The following is a 22,515-nucleotide window of genomic DNA, read 5'->3' on the forward strand; positions in this document are numbered from 1 at the left end:
CACTGCTGTGACCAAGTGCATCCTCTCAAAGCCACTAGCGTGACTGTACGCTGCTGTTTTTTCAGTGGCAGCTGTTGCTGTTATTCTTCAGAAACTCTGAAAAACCAGCACACGTAGCAGTGCTGCTGTTGCATGTTGTTCATAGTGGTTCTAAAAAGTTACTCTTCAGGTAATCAATACATTTAGCCCCTTTTTACCTGAATGCAACAGGTTAACACCCACTGTATGGGGGGCTGTCAAAAGGCATTCTGAGAAATGTCGGTAACAGCAGTCAAAGTATAAAGAAAGTGTGGAGAACACCTGATGAATGTATTACTTATATATTGAACATGACAGATGAGTGCGAGGAGTGTGGATCTTTTCTGTACATGAGTGTATAAAACCTTCCCTCCTTCAAAGAAGGCTCCCAAGAAGGCCTGGAGCCAGAGGTCTACCAGAGACACGTGGATGATTTAGGTGCCTCTGGTGTCCTCATTTAACCCTCTATAGATGTTAGCACCAGCAAAATGTTCGTACTTAAGAGGGTCGTCCTCATCTTTCTATCCCTATAATGCACACGCGCGCACACACACGCACGCACACACACACAGCAGAGCAAAGGTCTGAAACTTGTCGACAGCTACACACACACACCAGCATTTACACTTGAACACTCAAGTATGCACCAACAGAGCAACACCATAAATATAGAAATAGTTTGGCGACAGTTATAGGCGTGCAGGCCTGCGCGCACGCAAACACACACGCACACACACATACACACACAAACCACAGTCTGGCCAGCTGCTAGGGGAAGACGAGGGGGTTTGAATGGGAGTGACAGCTGTGGATTCCTCAGGATGAAGGAGGGAGTATGAGAGATAGGAGATAGAAAGAGCAAGTGAGAGAAGGAGATTAGTTGGAGAAGGAATGAGTGTGTGTGTGTCAGTGAGAGCAAGAGGTGGAGAGAGAGCCAGAGCCTCAATGGCAAAGAAAGAGAGACAAGGAGGAATGAAAGTAGGAGTAAACACTTACTGTTTATTCGCTAATGATATGATTTAATGATTCCTTTTCTCCGCAACCAGATTTAGACACATTAGCTTGATTTTTTTTTTCATGTAATAAAGCAGATTGAAATAAACGTAACAAAGTACAGAACCTGAAACCTGAACATTCAGTAAGCACAGATACAACAGTTGTACTTTTCATCACTTCGCTGACAGTATTTGTGTACAGAAATCTCCGTTTCCTTTAACTTAAGTACTTGAACGTCTTATATTACGCATAGAATTACTATTAAGTGTCTGATATAAGACTTACTGAAGAATCTGACCAAGCATTCCACGCTACTTGATACTGAAGTGTTTAGGGGGAAGAGGTTTGATGAGACAGAGAGCTCCCAGAGTAAAGAGCATGTGATCCTAACTGTCAGGACCAGGCTATTCATAGAGATCCTGTGTTGCACAAGGCTGATTTAGCAACTGTAGATTTTTTGTAGTGAATACACCCTCACCTCCTGCACCTTTTACTCTATTTGAGCAATAATCGCTTCTTTGCTACACTTAGCACTGATCGTTAAACAACAGTGAGTGAGGCTATATCAATAATATTCAAAATGGAGGCTCTAAACTTTAGATGTCGTTTTGGCGTTTCCGGGGAAAATGCTTTGGTTTGCAGGAAATTTTAGAAGTCCAGAAGAACAGATCTTGGTTTTGAACAAATAGAGGAAGAACTGGGTATTATCATGGGCTGCAACACCAACCATGGTGGAGCAGACAGAGACAACAAACAGCACCACCTACAGAAAGTCAAATGTAATCAAAGAGATGGTCCTGGGGTGTCACATTGCTGCAACCAGTTTGATCTGCAGGTGACCTCTGCAGAAACACCACACCACTCCACTTCCCCAAAAGTAAGCATAATGTAGCATTGCAGAAGCACTAACAGTCAGCTGAAATGACCCAGGCTGGGACGTTTTCTCTAACCAACCACAGACACTGTGTGTCTGCAACCTGCTATGTTTTTGGCAAAAAAAGCTTAGCTCAGCACAAAGCCTGGAAGCAGGGACGAACAGCTAGCCTCCATGTTCAAAGATGAAAAAGTGTCAAATACGGCACAAGTTCTGGTTTTATGGGGCGTTAAGTGACTATTTTTTGGCTGGGTGCAGTAACTTCCTGGGGTCTCCATGTTGCTTGTCAACTTCACGTTGACAGCAAGACTCCAGGAAGTCAAGGAAGCCAAGAAGTTATCCAACTCATTCTTACACTCTGATCTTTGTATGGCTTAAGCAAATGAGCTATAAGTTGTTTCCCAGTTTCCACTCTTTATGCTAAGCTAAGATAAACGTCTCCTGTCTGCAGCTTCATATTTAGTGTACAGACTCGAGAGTGGTATTGATCTAACTCTCAGCAAGAAAAGGCAAATAAGTGTATTTCCCAAAAATGTCATGTTCTTCCTTAAATACTGTTTGTATACATAACTTACGATGCAAAAGAGTAATGTTCTTGGTTTCTCTGTGTTATAAGTTATCTACTCACAACTCAGGTTCCTCCATGTTTATCAGAGTTATACGGAGGTATTCTTGGATCTAACTGACTGAAGTTGGACAAGATTCACTCAAGCTGATTCAGTTCCACAAACAATTGAAACAGATGAAAGACAATTTAACCGGATTGTCAATAGTTTACTTAGTAGTTTTCCATGTTCCAGTAATGGGTGTGTTTGTGAGTTATTGTGTGTTCAGTGGCAACATTAGTGTGTTGCCTTCAGGGCCACTGTTAGTCATTAATCTGAGTCGTTAATGGATGTCAAAGCCCTCAGCTTTTCACTAAAGCCATACATTGAGAGGAACGGGAACAGTGATTTGGGAGTGTATGTGAGAAAGGGGCGTTGGTGTCAGAGGAGCCATGGTTGTTTTGGTTTTACTGTTTGATGTGTTCCAGTGGGACACAACTCCCGAAGGCTCAAAGGCACTGCGGCAGCAGCGTCACAACAACAGCGGGGGGGTGGGGGAGGAAATGGGAGTCTAAACTCAGCTCTTAAACAGGAAGCCACCCTGGTTCTCTCATTGTTGTGTTTTTATAGACTCAACTTCCTGTCGGCCCGACTGCCCCCGTTACCATGGTTACAATCCCTGTTGTTTATGGGATGGATTGTTAAGATCCTGCAGTAGCAAGAGCTGATGGTCGTCGGTGGCCAAAGTGTGACAATTAGAGCATTTGTAGTGGAAGAGAAGCTGAAGTGTCCTTTTTGTTCAACAGGGTCCTTTAAGTGTGAAGGCTTGAAGGGCTTCCTGTGGTGTTAGTAGAGATCTTGATGCTTCACCCTTCACTCACTTCTTGCTAACCTTTTTCTTGGTCTGCACATTTAGAGTTTCAGGCTGATTTTTAGGTCTCTTAACTTCGCATTCAGTCTGTCTTCAATTTAGTTCCAGGCAGCGTTTAAAAGGAGTTGAAAAACTCTTTAAAAAGCCTCTTCTGCCTGGAATCTGTGGATACCCTGAAAATTACCCTTTGCTTCCGGGCAAGGTGCTTCTGCTGTGTGAATGAAATGATGAAATCAACAGTTTGGCGTCAAAAAATAGAGACAGAGTGAGGGAGGAAAGAGAAGAAAGAGAAGGAGTTAAAGAAAAGAGGATGTGGCCGACAGTAAAAGATGACTGGAGGGGAGTGGAGCTCTCTGTCTAATTATAGATCCTGCTGTGAGCTGGCTGAGGCAGAAGTGCTACTGGGGTTTTCACATAGCCGGATATTTACAAGAGAAACACGGGTATGTGCCTTCGACTTTATCATTTACTCCATGTGTCTGCATGTACTGTGTGTGTGTACTTTGTTGTTTATATCTGGTGAATCGGAGGTGAAACCTGTTGTGTCAAACTTCTTGAAGCGTACTGCGCGCTAGAAGCCTGCTGTGGTGTGTGTTCGTGAGTGTGACAAACTCTGATGATCGAGCCTCAGCAGCCGAGCTCGCAGCTGCCAGAGAGAGGGAGAAGACACAGAGGGATAGAGAGTGAAAGAGGGAGATCTTTCTGGTGTGAATTAATTCTCCCGTGTGCATCTCACGCGTTGTCTGACACTCGTCTTGTGCTGCTATTGCTGCTACACTTGCTTTAACAGCAGGAGCACCATGCAAGAGATGTTCAGCTTGTGTTTGTGTACGTGTGTGTTTGTGTGTATGTGTGATAGAGGGAGAGAGAAAGAGCTTGCTGACCTAACAGACAGCAGTCCTGGATGTTTATGGAAACTCAGAGAGGACTTAGGAAACTGGACCCATGCTGCATTATACATCAACCTTCCTCTGTTACTGTCACCCTCCCATACACACACACACACACACACACACACACACACACACACACACACACACACACACACTCACACACACACACACACAAACTTGGAGTCTTTTCTGTCTCTCATGCCTGCATGCACACTCACAAATGCACACACACCACATATCCAGTCGATGACTCGAAATGCACCTTTAATGTGAAGAAGAACGTCCACTGGTATCTGTCTGCGTGCACAGTTATCGCTGCTATTTTGGGTTCGTTTAGTGTCCCACAGGTTTGTTCCTATGGGAAAGAAGCTGTCCAGTCTAGATCTGTTTGCACGGTAGATGTCATTCCTAGACAGATGTTTTGAAAATGGGCACCACAATTTTAAAAATGTTGTATTAAATCAAATGAACACCACTGACAAATCATGTTTTTAGACTTGACTTAAACTGCCCAAACAAATGTATTTGAGGTATTCGAGGCAGTATTTGAGTCAACAATATAGAGGAAGGTTAAAAATGCACTTTCAGCACAAAGATCAGCATTAGCTTTTCTAAATCAGGAAGTGAGGAATAGATCTTGACAATATAAAACTGTACGATTTGGGACCAGTTAATTCTATCAGTAGCCTATTGTCTTCAATGTACATTTTATGCCCAACAGGGTAATAATTAGCTGTGAATCAGTCAATTAGGCAATCAACAGAAGATTAATCATCAACAAGCTTGATAATGATGATAAAGAGTGATTTATTGAGCAGAAATTCCAAACATTTGCTCCATCGCTGGTTAAAATGAGGAAATTGTGATGAGTGTTTTAGCTTCTGACATTTTCTGGGTCAAAAAATAATTAACAAATAAATCACTCATGGAAATAATAATTAGTTGCAATAATAGTCTAAGACATGTTGGACTGGAATTTTTCTATCATATATAATACAAGACCTCAATATCAATACTCTGGTTTGCCAGATAAATATTAACTTCTTCGCTCAAACCATTTTCTGTGCATGTTAAAAAGTGACTCCAGGAGCTGCCCATTTCAAATCCATCCTGCTGCTGTGTGCTAATTTTGTTTTTGCACATTATCAGCCATCTCCACTCGATGAAGAAAAGCCAGACTTAAACCTGCAGCTTTGACCCTGCGTTCTGCGTTTTTTTTTTTTTTTTTTGCTTTAGATGAAGTGGAAACTGTTTTCTTTGGCAAAGAGCTGAAAGACATGCTGTAAACTTAGATCAGTAATTCACTGGAACGAATACTCCTGCACGCTCACATAAACACACGCGTAACGTGTTCCAAGTATGTGCAATCATAGCAGGAAACATGTGCATCATGTGTTTTATTGCAGGGGCATGAAGAAAACATAAGAAGCGACAGCTTGCAGTTGCAGGTTATACCATGCAAAGAACCTGTTCAACACATGCACACACACGTAGACATTATAATAACATGCATGCCAGTCCAGGCTTGAGGAGAACAGGATGAAGGGAGTCATGGAGTCCAGAGGAGGACGCTTGACTTTCTCAGCAGTGTCAGGTTGTCCTGTCAGTCCTTCTGCTCTGACCTTTACTCTGTCTCCCACTCCACATTCCCTTTATCTCCACTCACGTTCTTTTCCTCACCTGCCCCTCCTCTCTGACTCTTTCCTCTTTCTCAAACATCTAATAACCCTGTGTGTGAGCCCCCCCCACTACCTTCATTTGCATCAAAGTCTTTTTTTGTGCCAACAGCTTCACAGATACCCTGAGGTAATGACATCTTTATCGACTGACAGAAGCTGTTGCATCTGAAAGCTGTATTGTGATTTAACCACAGTCATGCACACAGCACAGTCAAAACAAGAACGCGCTGCAGCTATCTGTGGATGTGTGACAAGACACAAAGTGGTGGCGTCTGTTCAGGTGGTTGTTGACTTTGTGCAGCAGTGCAGTATCACTTGTGGCACTATGCTGGCTGTCAGCTCTCCCTCGGTGTGCAGAGGGTGACTAGATTTATGTGCAGCTTGTCAAAGATTGCTGACCAACTGGCCTTTCTTGTCTCTTGACTTCTCTGCTCCGATTTTGTCTCGTCTGTCGTTTTTTTTTCCGTTGTTTTCTTTTCATCTTTCTGCGTTTCTGTTTTTATTGCCCCTGCTCTCGCGCACCATGTGGCTAGTTCTCTCCTTATCTTTTCACTCTGTCAACATCCATCTACACCATGAGAGAGAGAGAGAGAGAGAGAGAGAGAGAGAGACCTTTGTATATCCCTGTCTTACCTGTAGAACCAGTCCTGACTAAGCAGAACACAAGTTCAGAATGAAAGAATAGAAAGGAGAGGAATCAGCGGGGAGGGATTACCTAAATGCCAGGCCATGGGATAGACTCTCTCTATATCTCTGTCAGTCACACGCATGTGCACACACACACGTACATGCACAAAGTATTTCATGCTGTCTGCTATGGACTGCATGAGCCTTATCTTCCCAATCTTAAAATAAATGACACAATCCCAACGGTCATCCAGACAAGCCGTATCATACTGCGTCGTTGGTGATTTCCATAATGACACGCTGACATTCCCACACACACACACACACACACACACAAAGTACATTTATCAGTTCAGCTTCACTGAGTATCGTTTTCAGAGGAGCTCACTGTACTGTAAATTGTTGATTCTGTGTCATTAAATGCAACTACGAAAACATTGTGTTGTCAGATACATCTGTAATCCTCAAGACTTCAGCCCTGGTTGATTTGGCAACACCTGCGGTTGCTGCTGGTAACAACAATTGCGTTTTAATAACACAAACCCATCCAAAATTACACACCCTGAGCAGCTGTTCCACCCCAAATACAACAGAGGACCAACAACCCTCGTACAGTCTCTCCAGTCAGCTGTGGGCATCGCTTTGTTTCAGTGAAGACAAGTATCAACAATACCTTCCAATAACACTGTAATACTGAACTCATGATCATGTTGTCCTCTGTGTTACGCATTGCGTCGTGCGTGCATGCATTCCTCCCATGCTAATCTCTTGTTCATGGTTACATAATTTGGCAGACTCCATCAATAACAATGAAATCTGAATATAGAGACACACTTACAGAATGCAAAACATTGATTGGCTATGAAAGAGGCTGATAAAATGAAAATGTTTAAAAGGATTAAAGGAGAATAACTTTAAGGGCATAGTTAGTGTGAAACAAAACAAAGAAATATGACCAGGACTGGGCAGTTCATCTGTGTGTGTTTTTAATTATTTGACTTTTTTAAATCAAAGACTGCACTTCCAACAATTCCTCAGGCGTCCTGACACACCTCGACCTAAAATACAATACAGTTTTAAAACCCAGTTGATGAAACTCTCAAAGTGATGGCTGCAGCAGCTGAGGCAAAGTTTGGAACTTCTCCGGAGCGATTCAGATTGTTTTGAGTGCAGTGAAGTCCTGCTCCTTGTGAACTGGAGCAGGAGGAAAACGACACTGCTGTAAATCCTCCTCACGTCAGCACTCGCACAGTGTAAGCACTGCATTTGTGTTTCCAATTATTTGACTGTCCTGACAGTTTTAGGCTTTTTCAAGGCGAGCGTATCATATTACCTCACGCTCTCACATGGACCTGCTTAAATGTATGTGTCTACATGTGTGTTCATGCTTTGTGTGTTATTCTAGTGCATGCCTTCTCAGCTCGATTTGCACAGAAAAACCATGCTATTTAGATAAAATCAACACAGAATCACAACCACAGGGTCAAAATGTGTTATTCTTCTCTGAGTTCGACACACAGATGTAATGAACTGCAACATAATATCATTCTTTAAGAGAACTAAAAACATTAGAACCTCATATTATCTGGAGAGAAAGATTAAATGGGATTAAATGTGGTTGCAGAGGTCCAAACCGCTACACGGTTTCTAGGCTTAAGAGTCATGTTGGCTACATGGGAACTGTGTTATTATCAGTTATTTTACAATTCTAAAAGACATCATGTATCCACTCACTGGCTAGCCGGGCGGCTAAGTGCTCAAAGAGATTACTCCTCAACTGAAGGACTGAAGGGTTTCATGCGACAACACACAGTAAATGCAGCAAAGACATGACCTAAACCTGCCTTTGATGAAGTCAGCCTTAAAAATACAATGACAGTTAAACTGTGAACGCAGTGCGATCAGCGGTTAAATGTTGATCGCACAGTGTAACGGATGTAGATTAATGACTATCATCGTTTAGATTGGTTCATTATGAACCTCGCTTTCACTGTACATTTCTGGCTTCCACCAGATATGAAGGCTGGCTGGTGATCCAGTCCTCCTGGCACCATTTTTTATCTACTTTCATGTCTCCATTATAGATGGATTGAATGAAAGAACTCACGCTTTTTCTCCCAATGTTTTCGTGTACTCCCCCCTCCACCCCGACACCAACCGCTGCTGCAGTTACTCAAACTATGTTATTACTCCATATAAAATTATGACAGTTTCACTTTACCTCTTCAGCAAACATGCATCTTTCTCCTCTCGTATTTCTAAACTGGTGTTGATGGTTTCTTCACGGAAATTTGGAAACAAATGCAGTGTGTCCTGTGTTTTTGGTAGTTGCTGGGCTCAGAGGAAAATGAAAGCAATCAGCTTGTCTTTGCGACAGCTGCGCCAACAGTAATACTGCTTGGAAATGCCGGGGAGGTTGAAAAGTTGTCTGTTTCCACTTTAACTATTAAAACAAAATCAAATATCACTACAACAAACCACTGCAAACTCAATCATGATGACGAGTGCTGTACACTGATGATAAATAAGGGCTTCAGATATCCTTAAAATAGACTTAGAAAAGTAGAGGGAAATATTCATTACAGCATGGAAGTTTTTCATCATGCCTTGTCTTTTCCAGTGTTGAGTCAATAACTGACCCTTTCACCCCGGTTTGCATGCTTTACATACTTAGTAACACGTAACACGCTCTCCAGAGGTGTGACCCATGAGCTAAACAGGGAAATGTCTCTAACAATGTGATCACTGTGCAGACAGACAGACAGACAGGCAGGCAGGCAGACAGAGAGTTCGAAGTCAATAGGACATTTTACATGGTTATCCAGTGAACATCGACCAATCCTCAGACTGATCGTATCAAGCCAACAGCGTAGTTTATCATGTGATTTGTGCTGCCAAGTGATTCAATATCTAGATACTGTCATTTTTTTTTATCAACACAAGTGAGTTTTGCAACATTTTGCAATACTGAGGATTTTTTGAAACTGATAATTGCTTAGTGATAATGGTCTGAATAACACAGTGAAGAAGTGGTTACGCTGTCTTCGCTCTCAGCCAGCTCTTTCTGTCATCAGCATTTTCCAGAATCCCTTTGCTTTTTCTAACGCTTTCATTTACATTTATTTCTTTTCATTGTACCAACAACTGGAGGTGACATCACTCTGTGTGTGTGTGCGTGTGTGTTTCTGACACATGCTACTTTCAGGGACAAATTTCAGACTAACTGGGGAAGACTTGTCCAATTTGGGACATTGCCTGTCCCCAAGTGGAAAGCAACTCATTTTCAGGGTTAGGGTTAGGGTTAGGGTTAGGCAAGTAGTGGTTATGGTGAGGGTAAGTCAACGTGTGCAAGTCTGTGTATGAATCTTTGAGTGTGTGTGTGTGTGTGTGTGTGTGTGTGTGTGTGTGTGTGTGTGTGTGTGGTTTCCCTGTAGAAACAAAAAGCCCTGTGTAGGTAAATGTTGGACCACTGTGTGTTTTGCTATTTATAACCCAAGGGAGGCAGGGAAAGAGAGACACTGGTGTTTGTGACTGTGTGTGTGTGTGTGCGTGTGTGTGAGTGTGTGTGAGTGTGTACATATACTGTAGCAGCCTTTGTTTCCTTGTATAAGCATGTTCTCCTCTCCTTTTCTTCAGAATAGTAGCCTTGTTACTCCTTACTGTCATTACAGAGAATACGTGTACATAGCTGTGTGTGTGTGTGTGTGTGTGTGTGTGTGTGTGTGTGTGTGTTTGTCAAGGGATTTCTGTTATTCCAGCAACGGTCGGCATTCAGACTGTCTCTCTGCATTCGTACCTCCTAATATGGAGGAGGAGTACTGACACTGCTCACACAAACACACACACACTGCTCTATCACATTAACCCAAAGCATGATGCTAATGAAACCAGGGTAACCCAAGCTTGCTGTGTCTGTATGTGTGTGTGTTTGTGTATGTGTGCGTGTTAGTGTGAGAAACAACAGCAGTGATACATCCGTATTTCTTTTTTCTTTTCTTTTCTTTTCTTTTCTCTTCTTTTTTCTTTTCTTTTTTCTTTTCACTTCTTTTTTCTTTTCTTTTCTTTTCTTTTCTTTTCTTTTCTTTTCTTTTCTTTTCTTTTCTTTTCCCCTTGACCATTTTCCAGTGCTGCTGCTGGCATCCGGCCAAATCTCTCTATGAGTGACATTTACTTCACACACTGCAGCCTGACATGTGAGCACCAGGCACAGCAGCACGGAGATGATGTCACACCAAGTTATTTCAAGGCTCTCTTTGTGTGTGTGTGTGTGTGTTTGTGTGTGTTTAAAGTTTTGGTTTAAGCGTCAAGGCAGGTTTGTGCAATAGGTGTTTGCTCAAGCCCATCTTGTGTGTGCAGCTGTGTATGAGTGTGCCACACGCGGATGTGTGTATGTGTTCTGAAAGGTTTGTGTGTGCGTGTGTGTGTGTGGGGGGGTGTATTTATGTGTATGAATAAATGTATATACAGCACAGCTACAGCTGAGTGTGCGTCACTTGCTCTCGTATTATCCACAACGTGTTGGTGTAAGTGTATGGTAGGACACATTTGAACGCATTTGAAGTGTTTACATCTGTGTTTCTGTATTAGTGTGTGAGCAGTGTGCATTCTTTTGGTGTGCATCTGTGAGTGAGTGTGTGTGTGCAAATATGTGCGTGTTTGTGTCTCATAGACAGAAACCACCCCCAGCCTTTTCCCAAGCTGTTCCCTTCCTGGATCCTGTTTTTAGCGCCGGATGAGGCAATCTTTCCCATTGACTCAGCCATGCAATGCAAATAACCCCAACAGCATGCAAAGAGCATGGAAATTCGTGTGTGTGTGTGTGTGTGTGTGTGTGTGTGTGTGTGTGAAGAGACAGACAGATACACACACAGATAGACAGTCGGAGAGAGTGAGCGATAGTGTGAGTTTATGTGTAACACTCAAAGAAAACAAGAAGACGGAAGACTTATTACTTTGTCTCTGCGTGTGTGTTTCAAGAGTTTAGATATTAGTTAAGGGAGACACAGTTGATTAATATGCACTAAGAGTTGTATTATTTTCTTCCAGTGTGTGCATATTAAACAGACCCACTTACTTTTTTATTTCTTTTTTTGTACAAGAAAAACCTTTGTTCACCTTTTGAACGGCAGTTTTTAAGCATTTCCTCTGGAGCAGCACGGGACATCTGTTCGGGGTGGTCACTGGAGAGCTGACGTAACTCATCATTTTTACCCAACCAAACTCGCTCTGTTGGGATACAAAACTTCTCATCACACACGCTTTTTTAACTGTGCGATAAACCACTTAATAAACTGCAAAAGGCAACTGTAACAGTTCAGTCTGGTGGAATAATGTAAGGTCTGATGTCATGAGGGCTTCAGACGTAAATGCATACATTTTGTAGGCCTACATGCAAATAGAAGATACAGAAATGACCCGTGGCTATTTACAATGATCCATTTCTGCCTTCCTTTAACTATAGAACTGGACTAATTTGTCAGTTTTAAGTGTGGTTGACTTGTAGTCAGCAAACACTATGGCTTCTCATTATGCCTGAAGCCCCACAATGATACTGTGGTTTTCTGTTAACATTCTGAGCCTAATCAGTATCGACAAGTGTACTGCATGAGAAAACTTTCAACATTTAATAACTTCAACAAAGCTTAAAGACTTTGTTAGTCTTTAAACCTCAACTGCAGCTCCCATGAGGCTTTGCCTGGGCACCAGTGGCTGAGACTCATGGGATATGCCAACCTTGAATGCTGACAGATGAGCAGCTCAAATTTGACAGTACATTCAGCACAGTTGTAGATAATCATTCATCTCATGTTTTAGCTGCAATAATAAAATAGAATGAAATAAAATAATGAAAGATTTTACATTTTCTATCAGAGACTGGCTCAGAAAGGAGTAGCGAATAGCTAGCAGTGGATGGCAGCCTGGTTTCATAGTTTCATGCAGTGATAGTTTTCTGAATGTAATTTATTGTCAAGGTTACAGTAGTTGCTGCAAGCTAAAAAAGTAAGTGTTTGTTCACCTCAACTGACTCCAAGGCTACAATTGAGGGTTATTATGATGTAGATTAAAGAGAGTTTACACAGTAAACTGTCTCGTCCTGACTGAAGTTTGCTGTGTCACGGTATGTGACCGTGTGAGTTCATTTATCTGACGTTGAATGTTTCTGAATTGATGTGCAGCATTAACGCAGCAGTATTTTTAGTTAGCCCTGTTTGTCCGGCCTGTTTGTATCATGTCCGTTCTCCCAAAATATTTGAAGAAGTTTTTTGCTGCGAGTTTTGCAACAGCAAACTAGCTGTTATGTCTGTAAACCATAATTCTGGTCACATGTTTTCTCCAAACACTGGTTCATTTAGCCTCTGTTTACATGTGCTCATTGTTGTTCAGGTAGGGTTTCCCCTCAGAGTATTGTGTAAATCAACTGTTCTTAGTGGGGATGAAGCACATTGACGCCTCTCTCCCCTCCCTACCCTCACCCCTCTCTTTTCCCAGATTCCTCTGTGGCAGTGCCGGTGTCGTGCGTGGCCCTGTTTCCCATGGACCTCAGGGTGGGAGAGCGGGGGATGCGCCCTGGTTCGGACACGGCGCTCCTCACCCCGCTGCACCCGCCTTTACTCCTCACCCCGTTCTCCCCTCAGCCCCGCACCTCCTTCTCCCAACAGCAACTGCACCAGCACATCCGGGTAAAGGACATCAAACATAGAGAAAGGCTGATCTTCTTTGTATATAATATTTAACTTAGACTTAGGCTAGCTTCCTGAAATGATGAAATCTTGTGTAACTGTTTGCTTCATACGTGTTGCTGTAATATTGATGTGTGTGTGTGTGTGTGTGGGGTTAAGTTCAACATGGAACAGCGGAGGCGAGAGCAGGAGCACCACGAGAAACAACAGGAGCTGCAGCAGCTAAAACATAAAGACAAGAGTCAACAGAGTGAGTGCATTCACACTCACACATTAAACTTCAACGACACACGTTACTACAAGTTTCAGTTCACATTTGAGGTTCATTAATTTTTTTCTCACTGGGCTGTATATAAAGCTGTTTCGACGTCTTTAAAAACAGCTAATGGTGGCCAGAGAAAAGGCTTTGTGAGAGATCTTATTCATCTTTATTGAACAGTGTCACTCAAGCTGCCTTCGAAGCTGTTTGCTTGGAAATTAGAGCTAAATATAACCTGACAAGCGGAGCTGCAACAGCCGAGTTAAATATAGCTTTGGGTCTGGTCACATGAAGTCACAGGGTCAATATTGACTTGAACACTCGTAACACCTGTCACCTCTGTGTGCACACATTGTCTTACACATGCACACACACAGACACAGCAGTCAACATACTTTCATACTCTGGACCATGCACGCATAAATGGCATATACGTATTTGCCAAAACTCCCCACAGTGTTGTTCCGATGGTCTTTGTCATAGATTTCGTTATCACCACATGGGTCAAACGAACACACTCTGCTTTTGGCCTCCCTCGCTCCTCCTCTTATGATGAAGCGTTTGGTCAGTCCTTTTCCGTTTTTGATTGGTTGTTCGTTATTGATTGACAGGTGCGGTGGCCAGTTCCCTGGTGAAACAGAAACTCCAGGAGGTGATTCTTAAGAAGCAGAAACAGGCGGCGCTGGAAAGAACAAACTCCAACACTCTGACCGCACCTCCTGTAGCTTACAGGTGACACAAAATACACACACACACACACACACACATACACACAAAGCAAGAAAGCAAAGTATCAAGACACTAAATATGCATCAGGATGCATATTTACTATACTAAACGCCTACATTTACTGTTCACAGTTCATAGTAATTCGTTACATAACCCTTTGGTTCCCTACCATATGTGGTGTGGCTATTTACCCTTATGGTTGTGTGTCTATTTGTATTTTTGTGCTGTGTTTTCCCAGAAAGCTGGGCCCGGACCCGAGTTTATCCTCCCAGCCTCTGGTCTCATCTCCCTCACAGCCTTCGTCTGAGTGTTCAGAAGGGACGCCGCTCCGCAGAGCAGGTGAAACACCTGGTCCACTGTCACACTTTGACTGTGTCCAGAGGCAGGGCCTGAGGCAGCATCATCTGCATGCTCAGGATGCTTATGATGAAATTGTCAATTCAAGATCAAGTGACAAATGAAATGGTGTGAAAGATTCATTCAAATGACAAATATGAATCTTTCAACACTGACTTCTTTCTCCACAGTGCAGAGCAGCTGTTTGACTGTTTAGCTCTTTGTCCCACTCACTGCTTCAGGCTACAGCGATCATACTTTGATGAATCACACTGAATAAACTGATACCTTTTGCTTTCATAATCATGGCCAGTCATGTATTTTGCTCACTTTAACTCTGATTTAATGTGGTTGATTCATCAGATTTTGTTAACTGGAAATAGGTTGAATCATTGTTGTGGTATTTACAGTCAGCAAAGGAGTGTAGTGAACTGTTTGCACATAATCACATTAAGTAACATTCCCCATGTTGCTTTAATTTGTCAGCGTCTGAGCCCAATCTGAAGGTGAAGCACAAGCTGAAGAAACACCTAAACACCCGTAAGAGCCCGCTCACTCGCAAAGAGAGCGCCCCGCCTACTGTCAAACACAGAGTACCTGACACACTGGGTAACTACACTAAAACTGTTTAATGTGCCATGATTTCAGTGAGTCAAACAGTGTTTTTAGTCTTTCTTATCATGATGAACGGGATTGATTTCTCTGAAATAATTTAATCATTGATAATATTCAGCTCACACTCCGCTCGTCTCTCACCAGACTCGTCCCCCAGCAGCAGCAGCACTCCAGTCTCTGGCTGCAGTTCTCCTAACGACAGTCTGCCCAATGAGAATGGGCTACTGCCATCTGCAGGCGGCCTCTCGCATGAGGTTAGCGAAGACAAACACACGCACTCTCACAGACACACACATTATGAGTCCTTTCAGAAAATGAATAAAGTAAAATGAACAAAAACATCAGTTGACTGAACAATCTTTGCTCAAGATGAAGTGAAACTAAGCAAAGTTTTTACACCAAATCAGTGGCCATAATGAATTTGAATAGTTACAGAGAAATGTGTAAAAGACTAAAGATAAAAGCTAATGTTTCCTTTTCAGCCGTTCAGACAGGCAGAGATGGAAGAACTTGTGCATCTTTTTCAACAAGGAAGCACAAGTTGTTGTTTCATGTGCATGAGCTCTGCCCACATGCTGAGTAATGACATGTTTAAAGCAACGACACAAGAGTATGGGAGCACTTAGTGTTTGTCAGCTGTTTATACATAATTAATTTAATCAGAGAAAGTCAGCCTCTGTCACACCTGCTGTGGACGTCTGCTTAGCTTTAATTAGGCTACATTGGTTTAGTTTACTGCAGATTTACATTTGGCAAACACCAACATTTGGTCACAGCAGCAGAAAATACTAAGAGACCATAACAAAGACAAACTGCATGTCAGTAGCAAAGCAGAGGTGCATTATGGGATACATCACCAACACTGGTCTAACATGTTAAATGTAACTTCTTTATCTCTCATAAAAACTGCAGTTTTAATGATTGCAGGTTAAAAGAGTGGATTATTATGAACACGACTCAATTCAGATGGAAATGTAAATGTTTTTGAACAGTTATTATGTTTACTGTTTGCCATTTTCAGGCCCAGAAGCTGCTTCTCAGAGATGGCACTCTAGCTAACTTCACCATCCAGAGTCCCTCCACTCTGCCCACCATCACACTGGGACTACCCGCCAACGCCAGGGTAAACACTGAGCCGCAGCAGCTGCCTATCATAACAACTCATCTGTTCTTGAATCATGTATTTCCATAAAACAAGTGAAATAGGTGTTCAGCTTTTGAACAATGGTTTGTGGTCAAATGAAGCAGATCACTGCTTTAGTCTGCTGAAAATGTCAGTAAAGCCACTTTTGAAATGGCCTTCAGGTTTAAAGGAATCTCATTCCACTCACAAATGCTTTGAGCTTTTACAGACACGGTGCCAGGCTGTATAATGATTACAGTCTGTCCAGTGTAAAAGTTAACTTGCAAAGCTCACATGACATCCCATGACCTGAAAATCTCAATGAAACGAGTGAATGAATGAAATCTACTGTCCCCAGTATCCTTTTTGAAGCAGAAAAGTACATCAAAGAAATGAGCTTAGTGCTCTTAAAATGCTGTTTCACTATGACATTGGCAGTTCTGAGTACTGCTGTCCATCACCTGGACCAAACTTGCGTCAACATACTGGAATATATTCACCTTATTCTGTGTTGTAAATCAAAACTGTCATAAAATGTCAGATAGCGTGTTATCTGTAGCTGTGAAGCTGACTGACTGTCTGCGTGCAGGCTGAAGGAGAGCTGTCCTCTCTGAAAGTCGGCCGGGTGCCGGTGGTCACAGCCGGGGGCTCGTCCGTCTTCCTCCCCATGAGCAGGGAGGATCAGGCTGGGCAGCTGAACCCTCACCTGCCTGTCATCATCCTGGAGCCCTCTGGATTGGTACACACTCCACTACTCACTGGTGAGACACACACACACACTGAAGCATATCGTGTAGACGTGTGCATGCATATACACACGAAGGGCCAAAAACTCCAGCTCCGCTCAAACAGGATGTTTAAACGCTGATAAGAGATTACTTACATTTAAGCTCTGTAACTGATTTACATCTCAGTCCAGTGTAGGATACACACAACCAAGATGTTACCAAATAGCCACAAATGTTCATCAGTTCAAAGGAAGAAGTGGCCTCACAAAGATCTTTAGATTTGTAGTTTCTGAAATGTAAGAGCACCACCCAGTGGTTACATTGAAAATCATATTTTATGTCAACTGCTTGGACAATTTTATATTTCAACTATTCTGCATCCACCTTCTTTTTCTCTCAATGCAGTGGCTTTACTACTATAACAACCCATAACAAAAACATAAAAGAAATGATGAAAAGAAAGTATTATTCAGTCTGTTTACAAAGCAGCAGGAGCAAGGCTGACAGTGTAGTAGCTACGCGTTTATTTGTGTTTCATAAATTGTGTCCATGCATGAAAGTAATTACTTTTCTGCTCCTTTGTCTCTCTGTCTCTGCCCAGTTCCAGGTCTAGACCAGGTCCCGCTACAGTTTGCCCCGCAGTTAGACCACCTGGCTCCTGGAGGCGCTCAGCCCCACAAGCCCCTGAGCAGAACACGCTCAGAGCCCCTCCCCCAGAGCCCCCGGACCCTTCACTCACATCTCCTCCAGCAGCAGCACAACACACAACTACTGGAGAGGCTCAAACAGCAGACCCACCTGGGCAAGGTACGAAGAAGTGAAGACACACGCTCATGTGTATTCATAAAAAAGAAACAGCTGTGACGGATGGTAGTCGTGTGAAGGGTGGATTGAAGGGGCCATCAGTGTCTTCTGCTGTTATGAGTGTGACGGCTCTGTCACCGACGCTGATACATTTGGTTTTGTCGGAGAGGGTAAAGGTAAAGCAGCAGGAGGAACAGGACAGCAGGGTGGGTTTAACAACAGGAGGTGGGGGCGAACAGTGTTGAGAAGATGGAGTTTCTTGATTGTCTGGTGATGTTGGATGGTGTTGATGGGGGAGGTGAAGTCGACAAAAAGGACTGAAGTGAGGTTGCTCCGTTATTCCAGTAGCATCCTCTGTCCATCTATACTATACTGCTACTATAAGCTAACTGGTGGGGGTCCAGCTGTGGTGTGATGGCTGGCAGGATGGTGGTCAGAATCCATTTGTTTGGCATTTTAAGTCAATTTGAGTGAGTGTGACTGGTTGGTAGGGGTTGGGCTCTGAAGGGTGGGGTTATCCTGGCTGCTGGCAGATGGTGTACGCTTTCCACAGGATGGGTATTGATGCTGTCCTGTAGGGTTCCAACAACGTAGAGTGGAGGGTGGGACAGAGCTCCATGGCACAGGAGTTGCACCTGCTCAGCAGCTGTCAGACATCCTCCAGTGTGAAGGGGGGATATGTATGTATATGAAGGGGTCTGTGGAATGAACTTGTCTTGATTCACAACCAGTTGATTTCCTAATCTCCTGTTCCAATCTGTTCTCGTATAGTTTGGCCTTGCTCTTGTCATTCGTGATCTGTCTGTTGATTGTTTGAAGGCTCCCAGACCTCTCTGTGCTCAGTATGGGAGGCGATCCAGGGTTTGGAGTTTGAATATTCTTTGGACGTTCTTGTGGGCATGGTGGTGGTAACACAGAACTTGATGTAGTCAGTGATAACAGAAAATCTTCTTCCTTCTTGGTCATTTGAATTGACAGATAAAATGTCTTCGGCTGTAATGACATTTTTGCTGCCTCATGCCACGTTTGCAGAGCAGGTCAGACTTAAAGCTGCATTCTTGAAAACAGAGGAGGTAAATATGGAAGGGGATTCATTGTGGTTGGCTTCCTTTGCTGAGATATAAGTCTTTCAGAATGTAACAGCTGAATATGAGATTACCTGACGATATGAAGGCCTTTCTTGAGAATCATGTGGCGCACGCATATCTCAAGGCTGCAGTCTTGGATGTGGACATTACAGTTTGAATGTTTCAGCACCTGTAAATTGTAGCCCTGAGATGTCTTACTTCAACAGCAAACTTCACAAGAAGTTTATGCAGCTTGTGTTGATTTTTGTGATCCCAAATTTGTTGATTTTGGAGCCCTCCAAAAATTCCACATTTCCAGAAGGCACCTGGCATTCTTTTCCACTCAGCACCTCATATTTACAGTCGTAGTCCCCTCACCTGTTAAATACACTTTAGGATGGTTAGATGAGGTTTGTCTTGTGGTTTTCATCAACATTTCAGAGGTGGCAGGTGGCTGTTAACAGCTGATGGAAAACACCAACAGACTACATCTACACTCCAGCAGCATTTCTGTGTGTGCTGGTGCCTTATTTTGTTTGTTTGCATTTTTAAGTCTGCTATCTCACGCCATCATGAGAAGCTCCTTTTGAATGAATAAGTGAAAACAAACATATTTTTCTGTGTGTGTATTTTGGCCTACTTAAATGTGTGATTATGTGCACTTGCAGCTGATGTCAAAGTCCAGCGAGAAGCCCAGACTCCATCAGATCCCCTCTGAGGATATGGACTCAGAGGATGGCGGCGGGACATCGCCCACAGAGCCAACCTATCAGAGCAGAGTGAGGGCGGAGTCTCTGAGGGAGGCAGAGCCAACAGCATCCAAGAGCCAGGAAGAGCAAATGAACCTGCAACATGCACTCATATTGAACCAGGTTGGACAGTATTTTTTCACACATGAGATACACACACACACACACACACACACACACACACACACACACACACACACACACACAAACACACAGCCATGTTTCCATCATTTCTGGGGACATTACATAGACTTACAGTAACTTCCTGGAGACCTACCCTAACATAACCATAACCACTACTTGCCTAACGCTAACCTTAACCCAAGTCTTCACCCTAAAATTGAATGATTTACATTACAGGGACCTGCGTTCTGTCCCCATAAGGAAGGCGAGTCCCCACAATGTGACTGTCCAAATAGATTTATGTCCCCACAACATGAGGAATACATGGTCACACACATGCACACACACAGATGCACCGACAGAAAGCAGATAGATGGATGGAATAAAACCACACACCTGTTCTTCTTTCAACGGCCCTGTAGATGGCGTCCTAACATTTGCGCTTGTTCGGGGTTCGATTCTGTTTTGTGGTTTGACAACTACTCATTACATTAAAGAGGTTATTTCAATATATGATGACAGAGTGCATGGACTGTAAGCTGAGCCGTTACTCTTTCAGAGAATCTGCCCGTCGCTGATCAGACAAACCACATAGTCGGGAGTCTGTCTTACAGACTGTGCTAGAAGGTCTGACAGGAGGAGCACTTCACAAAAACACAAATTCATCCAATCGGTCTAATATTGAAAAAACAAAGGTGTCAGTGATGTTTTCAGTGTCAGCTGTAGGAAACAGCATTGAATGGACTTAGCGACCTGATTTTTAATGAAGAGATCAGAGTGAAAAATGACTTCCAGATTCACAGCAGTATTCTTGATACTGACACACCCCGACTGCTCTTGATGGTACAGGTCAGATCAAAGGGGCCAAATCTCATATTTACTGACATTAAGCTGGAGGAAGTTCTGTGACTTCCAGCACTTAATATCAGCTTTGAATACAAATCACTCAGGGAGTTTTAGAGGGATGTACAGCTGCATACCATATGCGTAGCAGAATGTTATGAGCACCAATATTCAAAAAAGACCCTGTCTTGGTCCAGTTTCTGCTCTGCACTTTGCCGTCTCACACTTTGTCTTCTTTTGTGTTTACGATATTTACATTCTGCAGTCGTTGCTATGGGAACAACAGAAGCAGCTGCAGCAGCTGCATCGGCAGATGGAGACCCTGGCAGTGCCCATGTTACGTGGCAGTGGCGGGGTCGGCAGTGGGTTGGGTGTCCATCGCCCCCTGTCACGTACGCAGTCATCCCCAGCCTCCACCTCTCTCACTCTGCCCGAGAAACCCCTGAGCCTGACCGGACAGGATACGAGCAGCAAACCACGCTTCACCACTGGTGAGTCAGACATGCTCATGCACTATTGAAATAGGCATTTATCATCAATTTTTTTAATGGTATTGTAAATACAGGCTGCTCCTGTGGTTTAGGGTTTAAGACGCTGACCATATAACTGCAATATCCTCCATTTGACTCCAGCCTCAGTTACATGTCGTTGCCCACCTCTCTCCCGAATGTTCAGTCATGTCTCCACTATTTAAAAAAGGCATCACATGCCCCCATTAATAATAATAAAGAAGCCAAAAACAATATTTCATATATTTGGCAACATCTAGCACCATGCACTGACCAGCAGAGGTGAAGTGTTCAGCAGTTCCACATGACGAAAAATCAAAACTGAGTGTCTGTCCCCAGGAGGTCCCACTCACGATCAAACCGACATGAAGAGCAAATGTGAATAAAAAATGAGAAGAGATGAAAGAAAACTAAACAAAAGGGAAACTTTGCAGTATAATTTCAAAACTTGACCGACACTGTAGTGTGGTTTTTTTTGAGAGTTTAGTGTTTTAAAGGAACAGCTGATTTGACTTGTTTGACTCAGATTATGCATCAGTCAAAACTCTATTGCCCTTGGGATCAGAAGGACATAAAGACTCAGAGACCTCTGTGGGTGTTAGTGGAAAACATGTTTAAAATGGTGGTGTCTACTTGCAGCAAGTAGGAAAGCTGTTACCAGAAATTGGCTCACAGTACACACTCCAAAACAGGAACAGTGGTTGGGAATTGTCCAAAGACATTTTTGTTGTGGAAAAGTTGACATATCTTTTGAGAGTCCAAAAGAGGCATTTGAAAAGATCTGGGAAAAATGGAACATATATATGAGCCTTGACACCGACTAGAATAACATCCAATCAAAATAGATATCTATGAATACTGAAATTTTTCCGGACGACGTTAATGTTATTTTTATTTGTTGGTGAATTTTGTTTGTATATTTGTTTTTGGGTGTTTTTTTTTGTTTTTTTTTGTGCTGATGCGGATATGTTGTTCTGTCACAACTTAATAAAACTTTAAGTGTGAAGAAAACTAAAATAGTGGTGTCCCTAGTGCAGTGAAAACTAGCTTAATGTAACAAATGAAAGTAATATTTCTGATTGCCTTGGAAAGTAATAAAAAAGTTGAAGTGGCAATAAACTCTGAGAAGACTTTCGCTTGATGCCACAAACATGTGTAATTATAAATATATGTGTGTATTTGTGTATGCAGGCCTGGTGTATGATTCTCAGATGCTGAAGCACCAGTGTACATGTGGAGACAACAGCAGTCACCCAGAGCATGCTGGGAGGATACAGAGCATCTGGTCCCGACTACAGGAGAGAGGCCTGAGGGGACAGTGTGAGGTATGACACCAGACACACTCACACGCAAATCATCCTGATCAAACGTACAAAAATGTGATTCTATTTGTCTTTTTGAAAATGGAAAGGTTGGGTTTACGGGTACAAGAGATTCTGTCTGTTTA

At 42.9% G+C, this 22,515-nt stretch overlaps 1 protein-coding gene across 4 annotated transcripts in view; it reads left to right on the forward strand.

Annotated features, from left to right (window-relative positions):
- hdac7a (histone deacetylase 7a) overlaps positions 1–22,515 on the forward strand; it is a 59,492-nt gene that overhangs the window by 24,183 nt on the left and 12,794 nt on the right. For 3 of the 4 annotated variants that reach the window (XM_076741720.1, XM_076741721.1, XM_076741723.1), the window contains exons 3-14: positions 12,993–13,183; positions 13,343–13,433; positions 14,054–14,174; positions 14,410–14,510; positions 14,994–15,116; positions 15,267–15,376; positions 16,144–16,245; positions 16,835–17,006; positions 17,575–17,780; positions 19,513–19,716; positions 20,825–21,050; positions 22,260–22,393. In XM_076741720.1, coding sequence (XP_076597835.1) covers positions 12,993–13,183; positions 13,343–13,433; positions 14,054–14,174; positions 14,410–14,510; positions 14,994–15,116; positions 15,267–15,376; positions 16,144–16,245; positions 16,835–17,006; positions 17,575–17,780; positions 19,513–19,716; positions 20,825–21,050; positions 22,260–22,393 — 1,781 coding nt within the window. Of the gene's footprint in view, positions 1–3,682; positions 3,748–12,992; positions 13,184–13,342; positions 13,434–14,053; positions 14,175–14,409; positions 14,511–14,993; positions 15,117–15,266; positions 15,377–16,143; positions 16,246–16,834; positions 17,007–17,574; positions 17,781–19,512; positions 19,717–20,824; positions 21,051–22,259; positions 22,394–22,515 lie in introns of those variants that run through there. The other variant, XM_076741724.1, reaches the window with a different exon arrangement.

The sequence above is a fragment of the Chaetodon auriga genome, chromosome 10, assembly GCF_051107435.1.
Source record: "Chaetodon auriga isolate fChaAug3 chromosome 10, fChaAug3.hap1, whole genome shotgun sequence".
Taxonomy (NCBI): Eukaryota; Metazoa; Chordata; class Actinopteri; order Chaetodontiformes; family Chaetodontidae; genus Chaetodon; species Chaetodon auriga.